The following is a 17,547-nucleotide window of genomic DNA, read 5'->3' on the forward strand; positions in this document are numbered from 1 at the left end:
TATTGCCGATTTTCTTTGCTTCTTCTTCGGTTTTAAAAGCAATAACGATCGTGCCTGTTGGTTTGCTTCTCCAGCTTCTAGAAATCCAGTGGGGGCTGCCAATGATAGCTTGCCCTTTGTTGTATGTAGGGATTTCTGTGTGGAGGAGCAGCAAGGGACTATCTATTGCGCTGTGATACAGATAGTAACGACATTTTGGAGTTTTTTCGGGTTCGACAGAAAGAAACACATCGTATGATCGCCCGCATATGTTTCGACATTATTGCGCAAAATGCTGATCATCGCATTACAATGTGGGAGTTGTGCCTACGTGAATCAGAGGATTTATCACTCCTTGAATATGCGACTTCTCATTGGGAAAAGCATATCCAACACTGTCCTGACGTTGAAAACAAGCTATTCAGCGACTTGGACGATTTTTTCCAGCCCGATTCCACACTACGTGCCAAGTGGTGGGAATCATATCTTTTAACGCAGCCGATTCAGTGGACTCATACACCTCCTTTGCTACATATTGTAAACTTTATCGGAGTACCGTCCTGGGTAGAAGCGATATTCCAAAATAATCCAGAACTCAAATCACCATATTTTCTCGATCAGAGGGATGAACGAGAAATGACGCCTTTGCATTGGGCTGTCCGAGGAGGTAGCAAGGAGGTAGTGCAGCTCCTACTTGTACATGGAGTCGATGTTGATGTAGAGGATGACCTTGGTTTCACGCCTTTGCAGCGATCATTCGAAAACGAAGATGAAGTAGTGGCACAGCAACTTCTTGATCAAGATGCAAGTTTCACAATACACCAGTTTCGCCCGAATCCCTTCTACCAAGCAGCTCGTTGGGGTAACAAAAGAATGTTGAATATGCTTCTGGAGAGGGGGCCAGACATTAACAAATTTGATTTGGACGGTATTGCAGCACTGCATCATGCAGTATTGAATGGAGAGTCGGCGTCTGTGCAGCTCCTACTCGAGTTAAACGCAAATTCGAATGCCATGTCCGATGATCTATGTAACAAGATCGCCCCGTTGCACCTAGTTCCAGAAACACATGGCGAGCGAATAATCAAATTACTTTTGGATAGAGGAGCGGATCTTGAGGCAAGGGACTATAGTGGGAGGACTCCGTTATATGTTTCCTGCCAAAGCGGTCTCTTCAAAAACGTACGGTTGCTTATCGAGATGGGAGCTAATATGTGGGTCAAGGATGATAGTGGCGGTACATTGCTCCATGCGGCGGTTGATTCAGGAAGTGAAGCAATGGTTCGACTTTTTCTGCATAAGGGACTGGACTTCCAAGCGAAAAACAATGCCCGGGGAACGCTCTTGCATCAACTCGCTTGGAGAATCGCTCCAGAAAATGGCATAGGGATCTTCAGGCTGTTGATATCCTTAGGAGTAGATATCAACGAAAAGAATCATGAAGGTTCAACAGCTCTGCATATAGGAGCGAAAGGGAACTACCCCGAGATAGTGCAGCCCTTAATCGAAAACGGAGCCAATCTGGAAGCGAGGAACATATCGGGCAAGACATCATTGCATTTTGCTGTCCTTGCGCGCAGCCAGAGCTTGATGATACGTGATCATACAAAAACCATCGGAGCATTGATCCAGGGCGGTGCTGATGTCAGCGCTCGAGACAATCAAGGGTATACACCGCTAGACTATGCAGATTCACTGTATAGGGAAGAATTGGAAACATGGATAAAGGACAGGGTGCTCAATTAATTGGTTTTGGTCGCATTGCCATAGCATATATCTCATGGAAAATAGTATAAACTACAAGACATAGCAAGCTGAAAATCAAACGATCGACGCCTAGAGGGTTGGGCTACCATACAAGTGAGACGCATGAGTTTTATCAAGACTAAGAGAAAAAAAGAACTCCTGCAAATTCACGTACATGTGAAGAACGCTATAAAGCAACTGTCATCGTTGCACAACTGCTCCAAACACGAGTGTTGATTCTGTAAAACTCTACAATGCCATAAATCTATCATGAGAACTATATACAGTGAACGTAGATCACGCATTCACATATCTAACAAGTGAAAACGTCCGGTCCAGGCGAGGTATAAGTCTTTGAGCCAGTGTACAAGTTGTACACGATACCCGCATCATTCTGCTTGTACGCTCCAGGAAACGAAACAGTCGAAGGAGTTTTGCTAGCAGAGCCACCAATAACATTGATTTGTGCGCATTCCTACATCCGTCGCATCAGTAAGATACTCGATGAAAAGAACCAAAGAAAGGGACTAGGAGCTCACCATGTAGAACTGGGCTCCCATGAGCTGGCTGGCAGAGTGAAGCGCAATAAGCTCACCGCGGAGCAAGTACTGGCCTGGTGCAATGCAAGCTGGAATAGTGATGGTTTGGTTGCCCTGGTTAGCAATGAGGCGATCAACACCCCATTTTGAGCCGTCGAAAGCATCCTGTGCAATCTTGAACCAGCCTCCGCCGATGCCAGAGTCGGTCTTTGCATCACTGACTTTCTTCATATAAGCCATGACGGGTCCCTTGTGTGAGGCGTCGATGACATCGTTGGGCCCAGAGGTGAGTGTGTGTCGCCATGTCAGGGTGGCTTTGGAGCCAGCTTGGACGGTGATGACGGTGTTGGTTTTGGCAGGGACATCGTTAGGGGGTCCGTTGCAAACTATTGAGTTCGAGGTTACGTCGCTTACGGGCTGTGTGTTTTCAAGGTTAGAGAAGGAAGATGGTGGACAGTCGGGTGTGTAGTGAGACGTACGCCATCGTATGTGGGGACGCGAACTCCGTCGCCAACGGCACCCCCGTTGAGGCTAAGGAAGATAGTGTGGGCGGTGGTTGAGGAGGCTACCGCAGCGAGGACGAGAGGTGTTGAGAGTCTCATATTGATGTTTTGCGCTGGTGTCTTTTTCGAATAGTAAATGGGTGCCGAATGTCAACTTGATGAGGACTTGGGCGCTTTTTAAACATGTTCTTCCAGCCTACTTACCCAGACTTCTGGCCCGGGATCCGAGGTTTACAACACCACTAAACATCGAACAACGTAATACTAGCATTCAGCCCGCGAGTTAGAATCTAAACAAGTGGAGCGTTTTACTATGTCCACCAACCGATTGCTGGGCTACCTGCTCGCCTCCCCCCTCAAGATCCTAGCGTGGCGGCTTCCCCCATTTTACATTCGGAACGCGTGCCGCCGACAACGTGTAGTGGCAGTAGTATAAATTAAGCAATATATAAGACATGCCGAGGGTTCATCGGAGGTTTACGCGACCCTGGTTTGAGCCAATCGCATTGTTGGAAGTAGATTGCGAGACGACGTTGTGCCAAGATTATTGGGTATAAATGCCGGTTTATATGAGGGGTGTAGCTTGTGACCGACTTAGCTAGTACGCACTATATGCCGCAACATGTAAAATGCCAGGACACGATACATGGTAGTCTTCGCACACACGATCACGTGGGAACCATGTTTCAGAAGGAAATCGTAGATGCTTCGGCTGATCGACTATCCGCCGCGCCCTCAAACAAGCGTAATATCTTCGAGTTTTACGTCATCCACATTCATGATTTCTCCCTCCATGACACCGTGAACGTACGCTTCGCCCAGGAGTTCAAAATCATCCTGCGCTGAGTCGTTATTCTTCCGCCTCAGCACAAATGGCACGCAAGCTCTATCAAACACTGCGATCTCATCGCCGATCTGCGCGCCCCTCGGAACGAGCGTAAAGTAACCTTCCTTGGTGACGGCGAATCGGCGCATGCTCAATGCGGCCCGGAGCGCCGTTTGCAAATCTTCTAGAGTCCTGGCCGGCTTCCGGGTCTTGAGGTTCTCGAGTGTAAAGTGGCCCTTCTGCCGGCGTGTACTGATGGTCTGGCCAGGCAAAGAAGGCGTTTGGCCAGTCGTTGAATCAAGTATTAGACCGAAAGCCTCCTCATGGTCGATTGTCGGGGCCAAGGCCCCCGAGCCATCCCGTCCTGCAAGTAGAGTGTTGAAGAAAGCCTTGTAAACAGAAGTCCCGGATATGAGATACTTGTGCCATTGCTTCGATTTGAGTGCCAGCTCGACGTATGACGCCAGATCGCGATTTTGGCCTTTGGGGTCGACGATGTCAAGCACAGGATCCTCGCATACACACCCTGCACTAATGATTGTGTCAAAAACCTTTCCTGTTAGCGTGAGTGCATTCTTGTCCTCGCTCAATGCCATTCTGGGTGGTTCCTTTCCATTTACGGGTCTGCCTCCAGCGCAATACAGAGCCCAAGCTTTCGTCGAGTAACCCAACGCTTCAGTAGCTCGCGGAGTACTCCAGTCCGGAACCCAAGATGGTTGCAATGGTTGATCATGGTCGACGCAGCTTAGCAGCTCATATTTCAAATGGGGTAGCTGCGTCAAGCAGGCCTGGTGATAGACTTCTCTGACAGAGAGACTGGGAGAATAATCTGGGACGATGTTGGAGTCGGCTATTCCAAGGACACCGTACACTTTATCTTTGGGCTCCGTTGCCTGAGCATATCTTGTTGATACTAGAATGTTCAGCAAATATTCCTTCTGGATGAGCCCCATGCTTTGAAGACGATCTGCCTGGATGGACTCCACAACCACGGCTCCCTGCGGCGGCAAGAATTTTGGATTCTCTCGGAGGGGACGTTGAAGGTCTAAATCTGCATTGCTAACGAGCCAGCGGAGTATGCCGGTCTCTTCCAAGCAATAGCACCAAGCCGCCAAGTCATCCCAGCAGACTGATGCATGGCCGCACTTGATAAACAGATTCCTCGATAGCACCGCCTCCTGTATTGTCCACAACCTACTGAACCAGGGCCTCCGGAGAAGTTGTCGGATATCCCACCATACTTGGTCCGAGACGTGAGGAAAGTCTAGTCTGGCAAAGTCTGCTGGTGTTACTTGCGCATCTGTTCCCTGTAATCGAGCGTAGACAGTCTCCAGCAAGTCGAGGGCGCCGACGGGGTCTTCGCCATCATCGTCGCCAAGCCATATAAGCGTGTTAGTTGCATGCGAGTAGATCATGCGCATGAGTGGAATTTGTTGTCCTTTCTCTGCTATGTCTTGCTGGTTTATACAGATCTGGTCTGTCCACACGTATATACTCTTGTCTCTCAAGCGCAAGTAGCGCAGAGCACTAGCCAGGCTCTTCAGGATCTTAACAGAAAAATCTCCCAACCAAATCGTCTGGTCAAATACTGGCGCTCCCCATACGTAGCTGAGGGCAGTATACCATACCGGACTTTCTGTAGTTAGGGACACTGCATGATTAGTGTGCCTCGTATATGTGAATGTCCTTCTACTCGTGTTTGCGGGGTTGTCAAATGGATACACGGTATGCTCAACCCTTGATGGATGTGAAAAGTCGATGTTGACTGTATGCAGTTTACCGTGAAGAGGGTCTTCAAATTCCCCAGGGGACAGCTCCAGAACGCGTATCTCACCATTGGCAAGAGGTTGGTAAAGCGATGATGAAGGAGATCGAGTGTCGTTTTCACTTCTCTGCAAGCGCTTTTGACTGACAAAATCACGGATATGATCTAGGGCAAGCTCATCCAGATTACCAGTGGCATCACTTGGTCCTTCAGAAGTAGCGGGCTGGAAGACGGATGTCTTGGATAGTGCAGAGTAGAAGCAGTTGCAGTCGTCTGAGGCAGTGAGTAAGGCCGGCTGGTTGCGTTTTTATGGTACCCTCGCACCTTGCGGGTCTGTGGCGCATGGACACATTGACGCATGCTCAATATGCTGATACGATTTCTGTAAGTTGGCCATTTGATCGGTGGCGTGAAAAGGTGTGCAAGGAGGGATGTTGTCATGTTTCAGCCATGCGGACATCATAAGCTAGTCCAGAAATGGAATGGCTGATACTGAGAACTGAAGAGAACATGTATACATACCGACATGTCTAAAGATGCATTCTTCCTGGTCATCCAAGACAATAAGTTGGGTTTTGGACGTGGGTATATGTTGGCTCAGGGATCTCTGATCAGTCTAAGCAGATGATGTATGCAGAACCTAGGTTGGCTTGTCTTCTTTAGGGATACTTCCCTGTGTCTGACTTTGTAACAGTTCCATGCTGCCAAAGGAATAATCCGTCAGGTCCCACAGTTTCCATGACAGGATTTGTTTTATCTGGAGGAGGAAGAGAGTTCAAATCTCTGCGTCTCAATACAACAGAGAGCAGTGGGGAGAGGTATGGTCTGTATAGGTTGCGATGCGCTATTTAGTGTAGAGCAGGACAGTTACTGGGCTAGTATGATTAGTTCTTGCTCTATTCCGGAGTGGCGCTTAAGGCCTACACAAATCGCATTGGTCCATATACTAATATATGCAAAAGATTCAAGTCCATTTGATTTCTTCAGTAGATCCAATACTCCCGCTACCGGAGATTTCCTCGGACCCTCAATAGAGGTGGATCAAAACCAATGTAAGAAACTCCGCATTTCCTCCAGTGCTAGCGCCATGGGGACCGATCTTGGTCTGGGGCGGGCAGCATCCCAAACAAAGTAGCCTGACTCGGTCTGGCTGCCGCTGCCCTCGATCAAGTGCGGCATGTTGCAAAGAAAGGGGTCAGAGCCAGTAGTGTTCTTAACGTGTGGTGCTGTTCTTAGTCAATTGGTAGCATAAAGCAAATCTTCAATACGTAGTGTGACAGAACAAAAGGATACAAAGACTAAGAGTTGAACACCGGGGATGGTGATTCTGGTCCATCCCAGGAGTTTCCAAGAATGCAGATACGAGCATGTACAAGGCTAATGTGGTAAGATGTGCTATTTGAGGCGTACTGTTAGCAGTGAATAACTGTTTGTGACGGGCAAGTGATCACGCTCACGCATCGACAGGTCCACGATTTCTGCGTCGCCTCGCGCCCGCCCCGAAGATCATCTATCCAAAGGAGTACGAACGAGGAGTTAGATATCCCCTTTTGCAAGAGATGTGCAGCCTTGATCTAGATTTGTAGGACAGCTAAGCTGATTACAGTAACAACCAAGGTCTTGGTGTGACGCACGGTATGATGCGAGTCAGGTTGCCATCTTTAGCCTCGCAAGGCTGCGTGGAAATACGCTGGGACAATCACGTTGCAAAATCTAGATGAACAACTAGAAGCGGGCAGTGACTGCTGTACCGGACGCTGTGGAACCTCGTTCGGAACCAGCACTTGCTGCAACCCGCCCAACGCATACAGCGATTTGAGTGACCCGGGTGCTTGTTGTGGAGCAACTTGCATTTCGCTCTTAACAAACAACCGCGATGGATATCGTCTTTGAAACCAGAATGTCAACATGACCACCGTATTCACACGATATGTAATACTAATATCGATATATAATGACCAGTCCAGCACGATGCTGCAAGTGATAAATGAAGCACAATCGTAGTGTCGATGGTAGCGCTAGAAGTAGATATCAACATCTTAGAAACTCTTGTTGCTATCCTAAAAATACAAGGCCAGCGATGTGACACGTTCAACCGCAAATTTTCAACTCCAACTAGCCCTATGATTGTAGTTACTATGATCAACAGAAAAGTTACTGCTGGCATCCTGCTACTGGGGCTGTACAACTACAGTTAAACGGGGGATTGGGTGGTTGTATTGAACTCTGTTCTGTTTCATTATTATGATCAATGATTGATAAGTACAGAGACGAGGTAACTCCTGTGCCTAGACAATAATGCAAATCTGCTCGAATCATGCACTTCAGTTATCCAGAAATTCCCCAGATGAAGACTAATACAAAGTGAGGGCGACAGAACAGCAGTGTATGGCTTAGTCCAGGCCGGAAAAGTGCAGAATGCCGTGTCCCTTTGCTTGCTGACCCTTGTTCTTCTTTCTCTTCTTTCGCTTTTGCTTGGGTTCGTCTTCGCTGCTCTCGTCCATGTCATCGCTGTCGTCACTCTCATCGCTATCGTGCTGGCGCTTTCCATTTTCGGTTTCCTCGCCATCGTCGTCTTCATCAACGTCCTGCCACGTCTGCTCGCCCCACACCTTGACAGTCTTGCCACCGCTGCTAATCATCCTGCCCGTGACATCGAAATCAAGGCCAATGACACTTTCTTGCGATAGCTCGTCGTGCTTGAGCTCGGCGACAATCTTATTGGGGCCAATCTTGGCGAAGCGAATGTTGCCGTTGCCCATACCGACGGCGACAATCTTTCCACCTGGCCCAACACCATCAGGCACGACAGTAATGGCGTCAAGGCTCTCGCCGCCCCCCTTAGAGCGGTCGATGATGATGCGATCGTCTTGGTCATCCCATACACCACGTTCCCAAAGGGTGAGGACACCGTTGCTGGCGCCAACCACAACCTTCTCGCCGACGTTGGAGCCCTTTGTTGAGAGGCCAGTGACAATGGTAGAGCTTAGCAGCTCCTCCTCTTGGTCCTCGCTACGGACCATGACCCCCCTACGGATGTCCGTGACGGCCAGTGTGCTGCCACCTGTCGTGACCCATTGCTTGCTGAAGCCGCTTGTACTCGCTTGTGTAGGTGGTAGTGGGGTGAGCGAGGAGACGTAGTCGTCGTGTGGGTGGTGCGTGTTCTCTGGTTTAAGAGAGACTTTTTCTCCGCCTTTGAGGTTCCTAATATCGTATATATGCAGCGCTCCAGAGTCGGTGGTGAGGATGAGGGATTGCGGTGACAGGGCGTGGACCAGTGTGGGCGCATCGATGCCGCTATTGGAGCTATTCCGTCTCAGTGATGAATGATCCGCATATTCTCGCCTCTTGCTGCGACTTACGGGTCCAGTGGAATGGTGATCTTCGCGGTCACCTGGCCGGTCATGGAATCCGCAACCTTGACTATGCCGTCGGTGCCTGCAGAGATCAACGACGCACCGTCGACGCTGTATGCGAGGGTCCGGCAACTGCCCTTGTGTCGCCTTGTGCGCCAGATGCGGTCGATAGTTCCAAAGCCGCTTTCGGATGCTAATGTCGTGTCATTGTCGTCGTCGTTGTCGTCATCGCTTGCGCCGGCAGGGAGGCGGTAGGTGTGTACATCGCCATTGGCCAGGCCGACTGCTACGAGTGGCTGCTGGGGATGGACCGTCTGTACAAAAATATCGTGCTCCACAGGGAGAGCACACAGGTTCTCGAACATGGCTATGATGTTGTGTAAGGCGGATAAACGGAGAGATGGTCCAATGGGTCGAGTGGATTTCCGTTTTGCGACAGCTTCAACATTTTTAGTGGAGCCGCGGCCGTCGAGCGCATGGCAGCGGCAGCCGCATGGCTTGGCAGGTACATGGCACGTGACCTGGATTACGTGCCTGAGAACTGCAGTACACGATGTACATACACTTCTACGACCTTGACTTATTTTATGAATGCCCACTGTATGTCTACCTTGTTGATCAATGCGCCCGTTCTTTGGGTTCATGTACTAGCAAGCCATGTTTTATAGACTCCGTATCACCTTGGCGGACTGCAATCTTTTAAGCAGCCTTCATGGCACGCTTGCCTCCATCTCCATCCCCCCTATGCCCATTCTGGCCATCTCTATCTTTTTAAAATTCCAAACGACCACTCAATCATCCCAAATAAGTTGAATCGCTCCAAGAACCAGGTCTTTGGAGCACCAGAATGCATTGCGCTACACGGCAAACACCCTGATAAAGCATTCACCTCCAATCATACACTCTCCAGAGAAGACGCTTCTTTCGTGTCCGAGATTTCCGTCCCATGGCTCCGTTGCCCCATTGCCCCATTGCCCCATTGCCTCCGACGTGTCTACGCCATGTCGATAACAGGAAGGTCGAAGAACTCCCTCGACCCGACAGGCTCTACAAGGTTAAGCAGCCGAATTCACGTGGGCCACTGATTGGCTGTTACGACCATCCCCGGCTCTTCGCCATCCTCACCGTCGTACAGACGGCACCGTTGCATCCGACATCATGCAGTCTTTTAAAAGTCGAATAACGGCCTCGCAATCACAATGTCAGGCCTTGAGCTCACAGCAACTCGGACACAATTTCAAAGTCGTTGACAATGCTTGCCTCGTCGTTCTTGTACGGCCTCTTGGCGGCAGCTTCTGCCGTCAATGCCCACCGCCACTCCAAGGACATCGACTACACGGTCATTACTGGCATCTTTCAGCAGGATGACAACTCTACCAACCCTGCCACGTTCAACTTCACCGCCAGCAACTTCGGCCTCATCAACCGCACCTATCCAACTGACGCGACCTGCCCAGACGGCAAGAAATCGACCCAATGGCAGCGTCTTGCTCACTACATCTCTACCCTGAACAAGCAGTCTGCGCGCAATGAGCGCTACAGCCTTGTCTTCATGGGCCGCCACGGCGAAGGCTTTCACAATGCTGCTGAATCCTTCTATGGTACTCCAGCATGGAACTGCTACTGGTCTGAGCTCGACGGCAACAGCACCGTCATATGGGCCGATGCAAAGCTCACCGAAGTCGGCATACAGCAAGCAAAGCTCGTAAACGCATTTTGGCAGCACTTGCTCAAGGACGAGAAGATTTCCCCGCCAGAATCCTTCTATACCAGCCCTTTGTATCGCTGCCTCGACACTGCAAAACTTACCTTTGACGGAGTCAAGCTGCCCAAAAAGACGCCTTTCGTTCCGGTTATCAAGGAGTTTCTTCGCGAAGGCATCAGTGCGCATACTTGCGACCGTCGCCGTACCAAGTCGTCCATCCGCAAAAACTTCCCTTCTTTCAAGTTTGAAAAGGGATTCGCAGAGGAAGACCCCTACTGGACCGAGCTATTCGCTGAGCCCCGAGCGAACCAGGACGCACGCTCCAAAGCCGTGCTTGATGACATCTTTTCCAGCGATGACAGCACGTATATTTCCATTACTTCGCATTCGGGCGGCATTTCCAGTCTGCTACGCGGTAAGCCCTATCTTCAAACCAACATTCATGATACATTTTCGTACTGACAATACCTTAGTCCTGGGCCACCGCGAATTTAGACTCAGCACTGGAGCCGCCATTCCCGTCTTGCTCAAGGTCACTACTCTAAACACGCGTCCTCCCCCAACGACAACATTGCCTTATGGTCCCCAAAAGACATGCGCCGTACCCCCTGCTATTCGCGACCCGAGCTGCAATGACTGTTCTTGCTGCTCATAAGGTTTCCTCTAGGCTTGATTACGAGATAATTCAAATACAATAATTACCATGTCAGCGCTGACGCTTGCCCCCTCTGACTCAATGCATCGTTCTCGAACATGGTCATTTCATATTTCCACATCGCGTATCTACAAAGTTGCAATCGTGCTCGTACCTCGGCACACATTCTGTGTCGAGTAAACTTCGACAAGCATAATCCCAGCATATCCGTTACCGACGTCATCTGCGACATGGGACTAGCCCTGCTATCCCAGATTATCTAGCCCGCATCATGCAAAGCACTATGTAAGGATGCTCCCCGGTGATTCGTACATCTACTTCGGATCTCTCCCCGGTGGGTAAAATATCCACATTTTCCGACCCGAGATTCGAGAGCCTCGAATTTTGGAATAAAAATATGTAATATCAAAACACTATCTACGCTGTGCCGTCCGTCAATGATACCTCGACATTGCGTAAATTGAAGCAAAAAGATGCCGTGAACTGGGGCCGCTGCATATCAAGACAAAGGATTATATTATTCGGCCAAGCAGCTCCGGAAATGGCGACACGAGAATTTGACGCGCTTAATCATACCAGCCCCTCATCGTCGTTCCTCTTTGACAGCGCATGCAAGTTGCCGCGATAAATCATAACATATGGAATTGCCCCCTAGCAGGGCCAGAAGACATGTCGCGCGCGCCGTCGCCGCTAGGAGTTTAGCACCCGACGTTGTGCTCCTCCGCCCATGTCCGGTTGAGGTTCAGCCCACAAACTGCCAGGGTGGCTGCGCTAGTAAGCACGTAGTCACTCGGCTGGCCCATTCATGTCTTGACTCTACTTACACGCTAAATGAACATCATCCGCTAGGGGGGATATACCAAGTACCAACACAAAACATACGACCTAAAGACAAGGTTTGTTGGTGATACCGTGTGCCCATGTCGATGCTCATGGCAGCCGTCTGAATCGTGAACCTGTCAGCTCGCCGGTCTGATTGGTAGCCGGGATCCGCTCCTTTGGGTGCGCAGATAATCTGGAATGCGTGTGGGGAACTCGGGAGCGGTGCTGTGCCAAACGTGAATCAAGGTACCTGATTACTGTCCTGTCGTAGGTCAATCAGTTACCTGTCGTTTATGCACAGTGTCAAGGTGATCGAGCATACGCTCGACGCGGAGGAATTGGTTGCCAAAGTTTCCCAGTACTAAGCCTACTAGGATCAACGTCATTGCAACCCTTGCAACTGGCTTTCGCAAGAATGTCGCTCCACACCCCGGGTCTGCAAGATCTACGTGTCGGAGCTAGACTGATCGGCCCCAGATTGCCGGTTGGCTCTCAGCTGATTGTTGCATTGCACAAAGTGTGACCCTTCGAAGTTAGATCTATTTCGAAGACTTGGTGATTGCGAACCATACAATTCGTCCCCCATGAGATTTGACGCCTGTCACGCGCAAAGGGACTGCCCCAAGATTGTCTGCTTGCTTTGGATAGTTTGTGATTATTAGGGTGTCTAATTATGTATATCGCGTGGGTATATGTAGGAAGAATGAGGCAAAGACCGTTGATCGTGATGATGATAATGTACAAAATTCGGCACCCAATGCACCCCGCATAGCGTTTCTTCTTCTTCGTTTTATTCTCCATCTTTTTTTTCGGACCTGCCGATCGTTGCGCAAATGACAATATGAACCAGCTAGCGAGTCGAACTCACTGGCAATCATGTCGTGGTTGTACATTCTGCCAGCCGCATCATGATTTCAGTCCGAACACCTTCGTCCACGTTACGGGTACGCATTTTCCACAGATGTAGTGACGCTGTAATGCAGCAGTAGGCGTTTTCCGGTTTCGTAGCGGTTGGATGACTGTGATGGGTAGGGTGTACAATGGCCGTCAGGTATCGGTGTTGGGATCCGACTCGAAAGAAACCTGACAAATGATGGCAACCGTGATGGAAGGGAGTGCTAAGTTTGATGGCAAAAGCGACCAGAGCGATGTAGCTTGTGCCGTCGAATCTTGGACTATCTGTAGGGCGCAGATATGACGGATCCCCTTTCCTCGTCCGTAATGTAGAATGACTTCGATACCATGATACCATTAGAGAAGATGTCCTCTGTGCTGCTTCGTGAGCTCTTGTTCCTCAGGCTTTGCTCGCTGTCATTATCCGAATTGTCAACACGAGTGCTCTTCTTGGAGTTGGGCGGAGCATTTGGGAACCACTGGGGCGATTTTGACTTGCTTCCAGTTTGCATAATTCCATCCTCCGAGGTGCGGGTTTGAACAGTGGCGGAGAGCTTGTACATGTCCGGTCGGAGCTTATCAGCCTTTGACGTTGTACCAGAGGCGGCGGCGTTTGCTGGAAGCGGAGCTGACATGGCGTAGGCTGAAGGGCGATAGGCGGATGGGTTGCGGGTTGATAGGCCGAGCTTGGACATGGCAATGAAGAAGAGTGGGCGGAGTGTTGCAAGACTGCCGGCAGTGATGGCGAGACCTTGTTCGACAGAAGACCAGATGGCAATGTCAAGCGTGGACCCTGTAAGGGTTAGTACATGATGGCAGCATGATGCATCGGGTGCTTACAAAGGAAGTCGGGTGAGTTGAAGAAGTGGACAAAGGGCAGGCGTGCGATGACGGCAGCGCTTGCGATGCAGCCCATAGTGATCAAGGGAATCAGTGCAATCTTTGCCCTCCTCTTCAACTGCAGATGCCAGACCAGGAATCCAGGGATGATAGCAAAAGTAAAGTCGGAAATGATGGAGAAGATGCTATAGACGTAGCCGAGGGCAGTGATGACGGTATTGTCGATGCACTTTCCTTGTTGCGAAGTGCGATCCCACATGTACGAAATGGGGTAGCATTGGAAGAGGCAGACAAAGAAAAAGGTACTTCCGGCAACAACCGAGACGAGCATGGCAGCGTAGATGATCCTGAAATGATTAGTCGAGTGCTCGGCCAGGCGGCTCATGTGGCGACTCACCAAGTGTGGAGTTTCCGGATGCTGATGCGCAGTAAAAGGAAGCCGATGGACATTTTGGAGCAGATCATGGAGGTGGAGTAGAACAGATAACAGAAGTACCAGGCGTGTTTTGCATTCTGGACACCCTCGATGGGGAGATCGTGGTGGTGGCGGCCTGTTCCATGGCTAATGCCTATGCAAGAAGACGTTGTATAGGCTACGAAGAAGAGCTGAGTGCCATGTGAGTACCAGGATTGGATGTATCTACTCGTTCGGCTGGTTTGTTACTTACGGTTGCAACAACCATGAGCCAGTCATCGAGACCAAAGGCCTTGACCATTCGGACGCGGACAAAGCACCTCAGCAGGCAGGCCAAGACGGCCGTGGTAACAAAGGCAATGTTGACTGCGAGCAGCTCGGGACCTCTATTGGGGACGGCCATGGTAATTGTGATTTCGAGGCAGCGGATGCTCTGGCAGCAGAGAGCCCCAAAACCGGGAGGGCCATGGAGCTTGAGGGAATATGCATCTTTAACGTACTTGGATGGATTTGTTTTTGCCGAGGTGGAGCTATACTACGTAGGAAGCAATGCATAACGCAAGCCGCCACGAGAGAGGTGGGTCACTGCACGCGGGCTGGCAATACTGGATCCAGGGTCTGGTCCGTTTCAGGGCGAAGCCATTACCAAGCTGGGTGTTTACCCGTGGAGCTAGGACAGTGACCATTGATTTGCGCATGTCGAGTAATCATGCGTGCCAGGCCGTGCCAGGACAGGTACGGGGACGAGGCTATAGCGACAATGCTCTACATTCGACATACTGTGTTGGTAAAGGGGACGGACTATCGCACCGTGCCTGGGTGCTAAGTCAGTACACTACAGTGGTAGTAATAAGATGATGGGAGGCCTGGACATGGTTGTGATTCTCACCAGCTCTGTGTGTGTGGCGCATGTCAGTGGGTGGGCTCATTGTCCACCCAATCGGCGAATTGCTGAGACAACGCCTCCCGTTGTTGTCGTTGTCGAGGTCCAAGGCGACGCTTGAGCAGCAGCTCCGCTCGCACTGTTGTCTGTAGTCGTTGGCTGTGTGGCCAGTGGATGGACGAAGAGCGGCTCACACAAGGTTTCGCGGGAATGTGGGGCACGTGGACGCTAACTTTGTTTGGGCCTAGCGCACGAAAATCCTGTCCTCTCCTGCATCGCCTGCATCGCCCGTATCTGCCGCGTCTTGGCCACAGCCAACCGGCATTCACCTTGCCCAACCCACTGCCAACCCATACAACCCCCGGAGCCATATCCCAAAGCTGCTTTCTCGATGCACAGTCGTGCAGTTCCTCCTTACCCGCTGTCGCCGTCGCCCCGACCGGTATCATGACTGCTGGCTCTCTGGATCCAGCAATGCTCGACACGTCCAGCCCACGGGAATGCGGCCACTAGCCATAGAGGGCGGTTTGGTGGAGCATTACCGGCCCACATGCATTGCCTGCCTCCACCTTGCGGACGATGCCGAGGAATGTTTTTTGTGCCTTATCAATCCAGGCCACACACAGACTGGCAACGGATGGATGGCTGGTGGCGCTGCAGAAGCAATGGCTGTAGGAACACGCTACTATTCACTCCCCGACTCGTTGCCGCGGCCGTCGGCACTTGGTCTTGGCCCTGCCCACACTGGCACGCAACTATCCCCATATTTGGACCATTTGTAACGCTACCCTTCTCTTCCGCGCCCAAGACCCGCCGCACGAACTGCCCCGTCCTTCGCGTGTGAAACTTAGATTCTGTCAGCACCCAATCCCATCCGCAGATAATTGCCCGATGGCTTACCATTTGACTTTGAGCCAAACTCGCCTGTGGCACGTTGACCAGCTTGTCGGTACAGCGCTTCCCAGGATTAACCTATTCGCTTAGCCATAGGCTGAGTGATGCAAACACTCGAGTGTTTATGGTGACATTCCACCTGGTCGACCATGCTATCCTTGCATACAGGGGCTCCGGGAGACTAACACCCATCGGTCTACATATGAGCGCAAGTACGTACCCGCGATACATGTCACCCCGCGGATCTTTGTCTTTCAGACATGCCATTTCCGCTTTGCGGAACGTTTCCTGATCTTTGCTCACAACCTTCTGGTCGCCTTTGATCTTCTCTTTCATTGCGACCGCCAGAAAATATCTGACTAATCTTGTCCATTAGTCTCGGCTCGCAACCGAGGCTAATGATGGAGGCAAATCCCCACGCTGGACTGCCGCGGACGTTTATCCAAGTTGAATACACACGTTGAAAAGTACCTCGTGGCCAACGGCTGCGCCAAGTTCTCCGCTTGTCGAGTGGCTCTTCTAACGGTTCCTGCAACAATGGCTTGCTGGTGCTTGTGCGCCTCCTGCATGGAGCTGCATCGTGGCGCGAAGATCACACAAGTGGCCAAGTCTGGGCCCTCTTTGTTCGATCACGCTGGTGACGACATTGCATACAAAATACCTGTGCCGGTTGTGTCCGCGCCCCTATCGTCAGACTTTCGTACCTACCGCTGTTGAACGCGGTTTGATATTAACCATCTCCCATCACATCAGCGTTTCAGACGCAGGACACTGCGCATCCCAGCCACTGCCGTCGGTGACGCTGCGAACAGGCGCACCCAGGTACATGCACCTCAAAGGATCAAGGTTTCGTACGAGATCGGCTGACGCGATATCCAATACCACGCTCAACAAATGCACCCTCCCGCACCAACACCCTCACCATCAAGGGTCCCCTATATCATGGATAAGGGTAAAAACACTATACCTTACTAATTGGGGTTAGTGGTACCCCGCCAATGTCTACTCTACCTTCTGCACCGCATCTGGTGATGCATGCCGATGGGGAAGGTCAGGAACCTGAGCACTTGATATACTAGCAGCAACCAAGCAAATTCAGTAAAATGCGCCGTTCTTGATTCCATCCCATGTATACCTGGACGAAGAGCGCTCGACAAACCGAGTACGCGCTTGAGCAGAGTGCTTGCTCAAGTGTCGAGTGGCAAGGTTGCAATCAGCAGACAGATCCCACAGCAATGGAGAGCCCAGTAGGGTTTCGGATCCTCAATACAACTGATCTAACATTGGTCTGACACCTTCTCTACATCCCATGTCAGCGAGCCATTTCTGCCGTTGAAAAAGCAACAGTTGCCTCACAATCAGGCTTACCGTGTGGGGCCGTCTCGAATACAGTTCCGAGGCATGACTATGTGCGTGTATAATGGGAAGTTCGATTCGATGTTCAAGAATCAAGGGGGAAAATGGATATTTGATTCATCCGTTGCACTCCACCATTAAAAACCCATACTGTTTTTTTTCTTCTTTTGCCATTAATTCTTCTTTTTGCTTTTCTTATTCAACATAACGTGTTGGATAAGCGAGTCGGTCAGGCAAGCGAGTCGGTCACTTCACTAACTTTGTGCACCTCTATAAGCGTGTAGCTCTACCACCATGTAACCATCTTAATATATATTAACATAGGAGGTTAAGTAGTATCTAGAGTATCTTTCTCGCATGTACGCGCAT

At 50.6% G+C, this 17,547-nt stretch overlaps 9 protein-coding genes across 9 annotated transcripts; 4 read left to right on the forward strand and 5 right to left on the reverse strand.

Annotated features, from left to right (window-relative positions):
• Positions 1-591: 591 nt before the first annotated feature.
• Positions 592-981, forward strand: COCCADRAFT_60604 (uncharacterized protein; the record flags this gene model as incomplete). Its single annotated transcript, XM_007719877.1, has 1 exon — positions 592-981. A coding segment is annotated over one exon (390 nt), but the record flags the coding sequence as incomplete, so codon positions are not given.
• A 12-nt stretch (positions 982-993) lies between these two features.
• Positions 994-1,725, forward strand: COCCADRAFT_111223 (uncharacterized protein; the record flags this gene model as incomplete). Its single annotated transcript, XM_007719878.1, has 1 exon — positions 994-1,725. The coding sequence occupies one exon, from the start codon at positions 994-996 to the stop codon at positions 1,723-1,725; it is 732 nt and encodes a 243-aa protein (XP_007718068.1).
• A 313-nt stretch (positions 1,726-2,038) lies between these two features.
• COCCADRAFT_111217 (lytic polysaccharide monooxygenase) lies at positions 2,039-2,866 on the reverse strand (the record flags this gene model as incomplete). The annotated part of the gene is made up of 3 exons (XM_007719879.1): positions 2,039-2,200; positions 2,265-2,681; positions 2,744-2,866. The coding sequence occupies 3 exons, from the start codon at positions 2,864-2,866 to the stop codon at positions 2,039-2,041; spliced, it is 702 nt and encodes a 233-aa protein (XP_007718069.1).
• Positions 2,867-3,502: 636 nt separating this feature from the next.
• On the reverse strand, positions 3,503-9,079 carry COCCADRAFT_41696 (uncharacterized protein; the record flags this gene model as incomplete). The annotated part of the gene is made up of 3 exons (XM_007719880.1): positions 3,503-5,631; positions 7,781-8,664; positions 8,721-9,079. 3 exons carry the CDS (start codon positions 9,077-9,079, stop codon positions 3,503-3,505), a joined length of 3,372 nt encoding a protein of 1,123 aa, XP_007718070.1.
• Positions 9,080-9,966: 887 nt separating this feature from the next.
• Positions 9,967-11,074, forward strand: COCCADRAFT_111216 (uncharacterized protein; the record flags this gene model as incomplete). Its single annotated transcript, XM_007719881.1, has 2 exons — positions 9,967-10,834; positions 10,893-11,074. 2 exons carry the CDS (start codon positions 9,967-9,969, stop codon positions 11,072-11,074), a joined length of 1,050 nt encoding a protein of 349 aa, XP_007718071.1.
• A 1,705-nt stretch (positions 11,075-12,779) lies between these two features.
• COCCADRAFT_49881 (uncharacterized protein) lies at positions 12,780-12,941 on the reverse strand (the record flags this gene model as incomplete). Its single annotated transcript, XM_007719882.1, has 1 exon — positions 12,780-12,941. A coding segment is annotated over one exon (162 nt), but the record flags the coding sequence as incomplete, so codon positions are not given.
• A 130-nt stretch (positions 12,942-13,071) lies between these two features.
• On the reverse strand, positions 13,072-14,448 carry COCCADRAFT_111214 (uncharacterized protein; the record flags this gene model as incomplete). The annotated part of the gene is made up of 4 exons (XM_007719883.1): positions 13,072-13,583; positions 13,631-13,977; positions 14,028-14,236; positions 14,299-14,448. 4 exons carry the CDS (start codon positions 14,446-14,448, stop codon positions 13,072-13,074), a joined length of 1,218 nt encoding a protein of 405 aa, XP_007718073.1.
• A 127-nt stretch (positions 14,449-14,575) lies between these two features.
• On the reverse strand, positions 14,576-14,731 carry COCCADRAFT_111213 (uncharacterized protein; the record flags this gene model as incomplete). The annotated part of the gene is made up of 1 exon (XM_007719884.1): positions 14,576-14,731. The coding sequence occupies one exon, from the start codon at positions 14,729-14,731 to the stop codon at positions 14,576-14,578; it is 156 nt and encodes a 51-aa protein (XP_007718074.1).
• Positions 14,732-16,359: 1,628 nt separating this feature from the next.
• Positions 16,360-16,689, forward strand: COCCADRAFT_41699 (uncharacterized protein; the record flags this gene model as incomplete). Its single annotated transcript, XM_007719885.1, has 2 exons — positions 16,360-16,511; positions 16,584-16,689. The coding sequence occupies 2 exons, from the start codon at positions 16,360-16,362 to the stop codon at positions 16,687-16,689; spliced, it is 258 nt and encodes an 85-aa protein (XP_007718075.1).
• Positions 16,690-17,547: the final 858 nt, after the last annotated feature.

This window comes from Bipolaris zeicola, assembly GCF_000523435.1.
Source record: "Bipolaris zeicola 26-R-13 unplaced genomic scaffold scaffold_362, whole genome shotgun sequence".
NCBI lineage: Eukaryota > Fungi > Ascomycota > Dothideomycetes > Pleosporales > Pleosporaceae > Bipolaris > Bipolaris zeicola.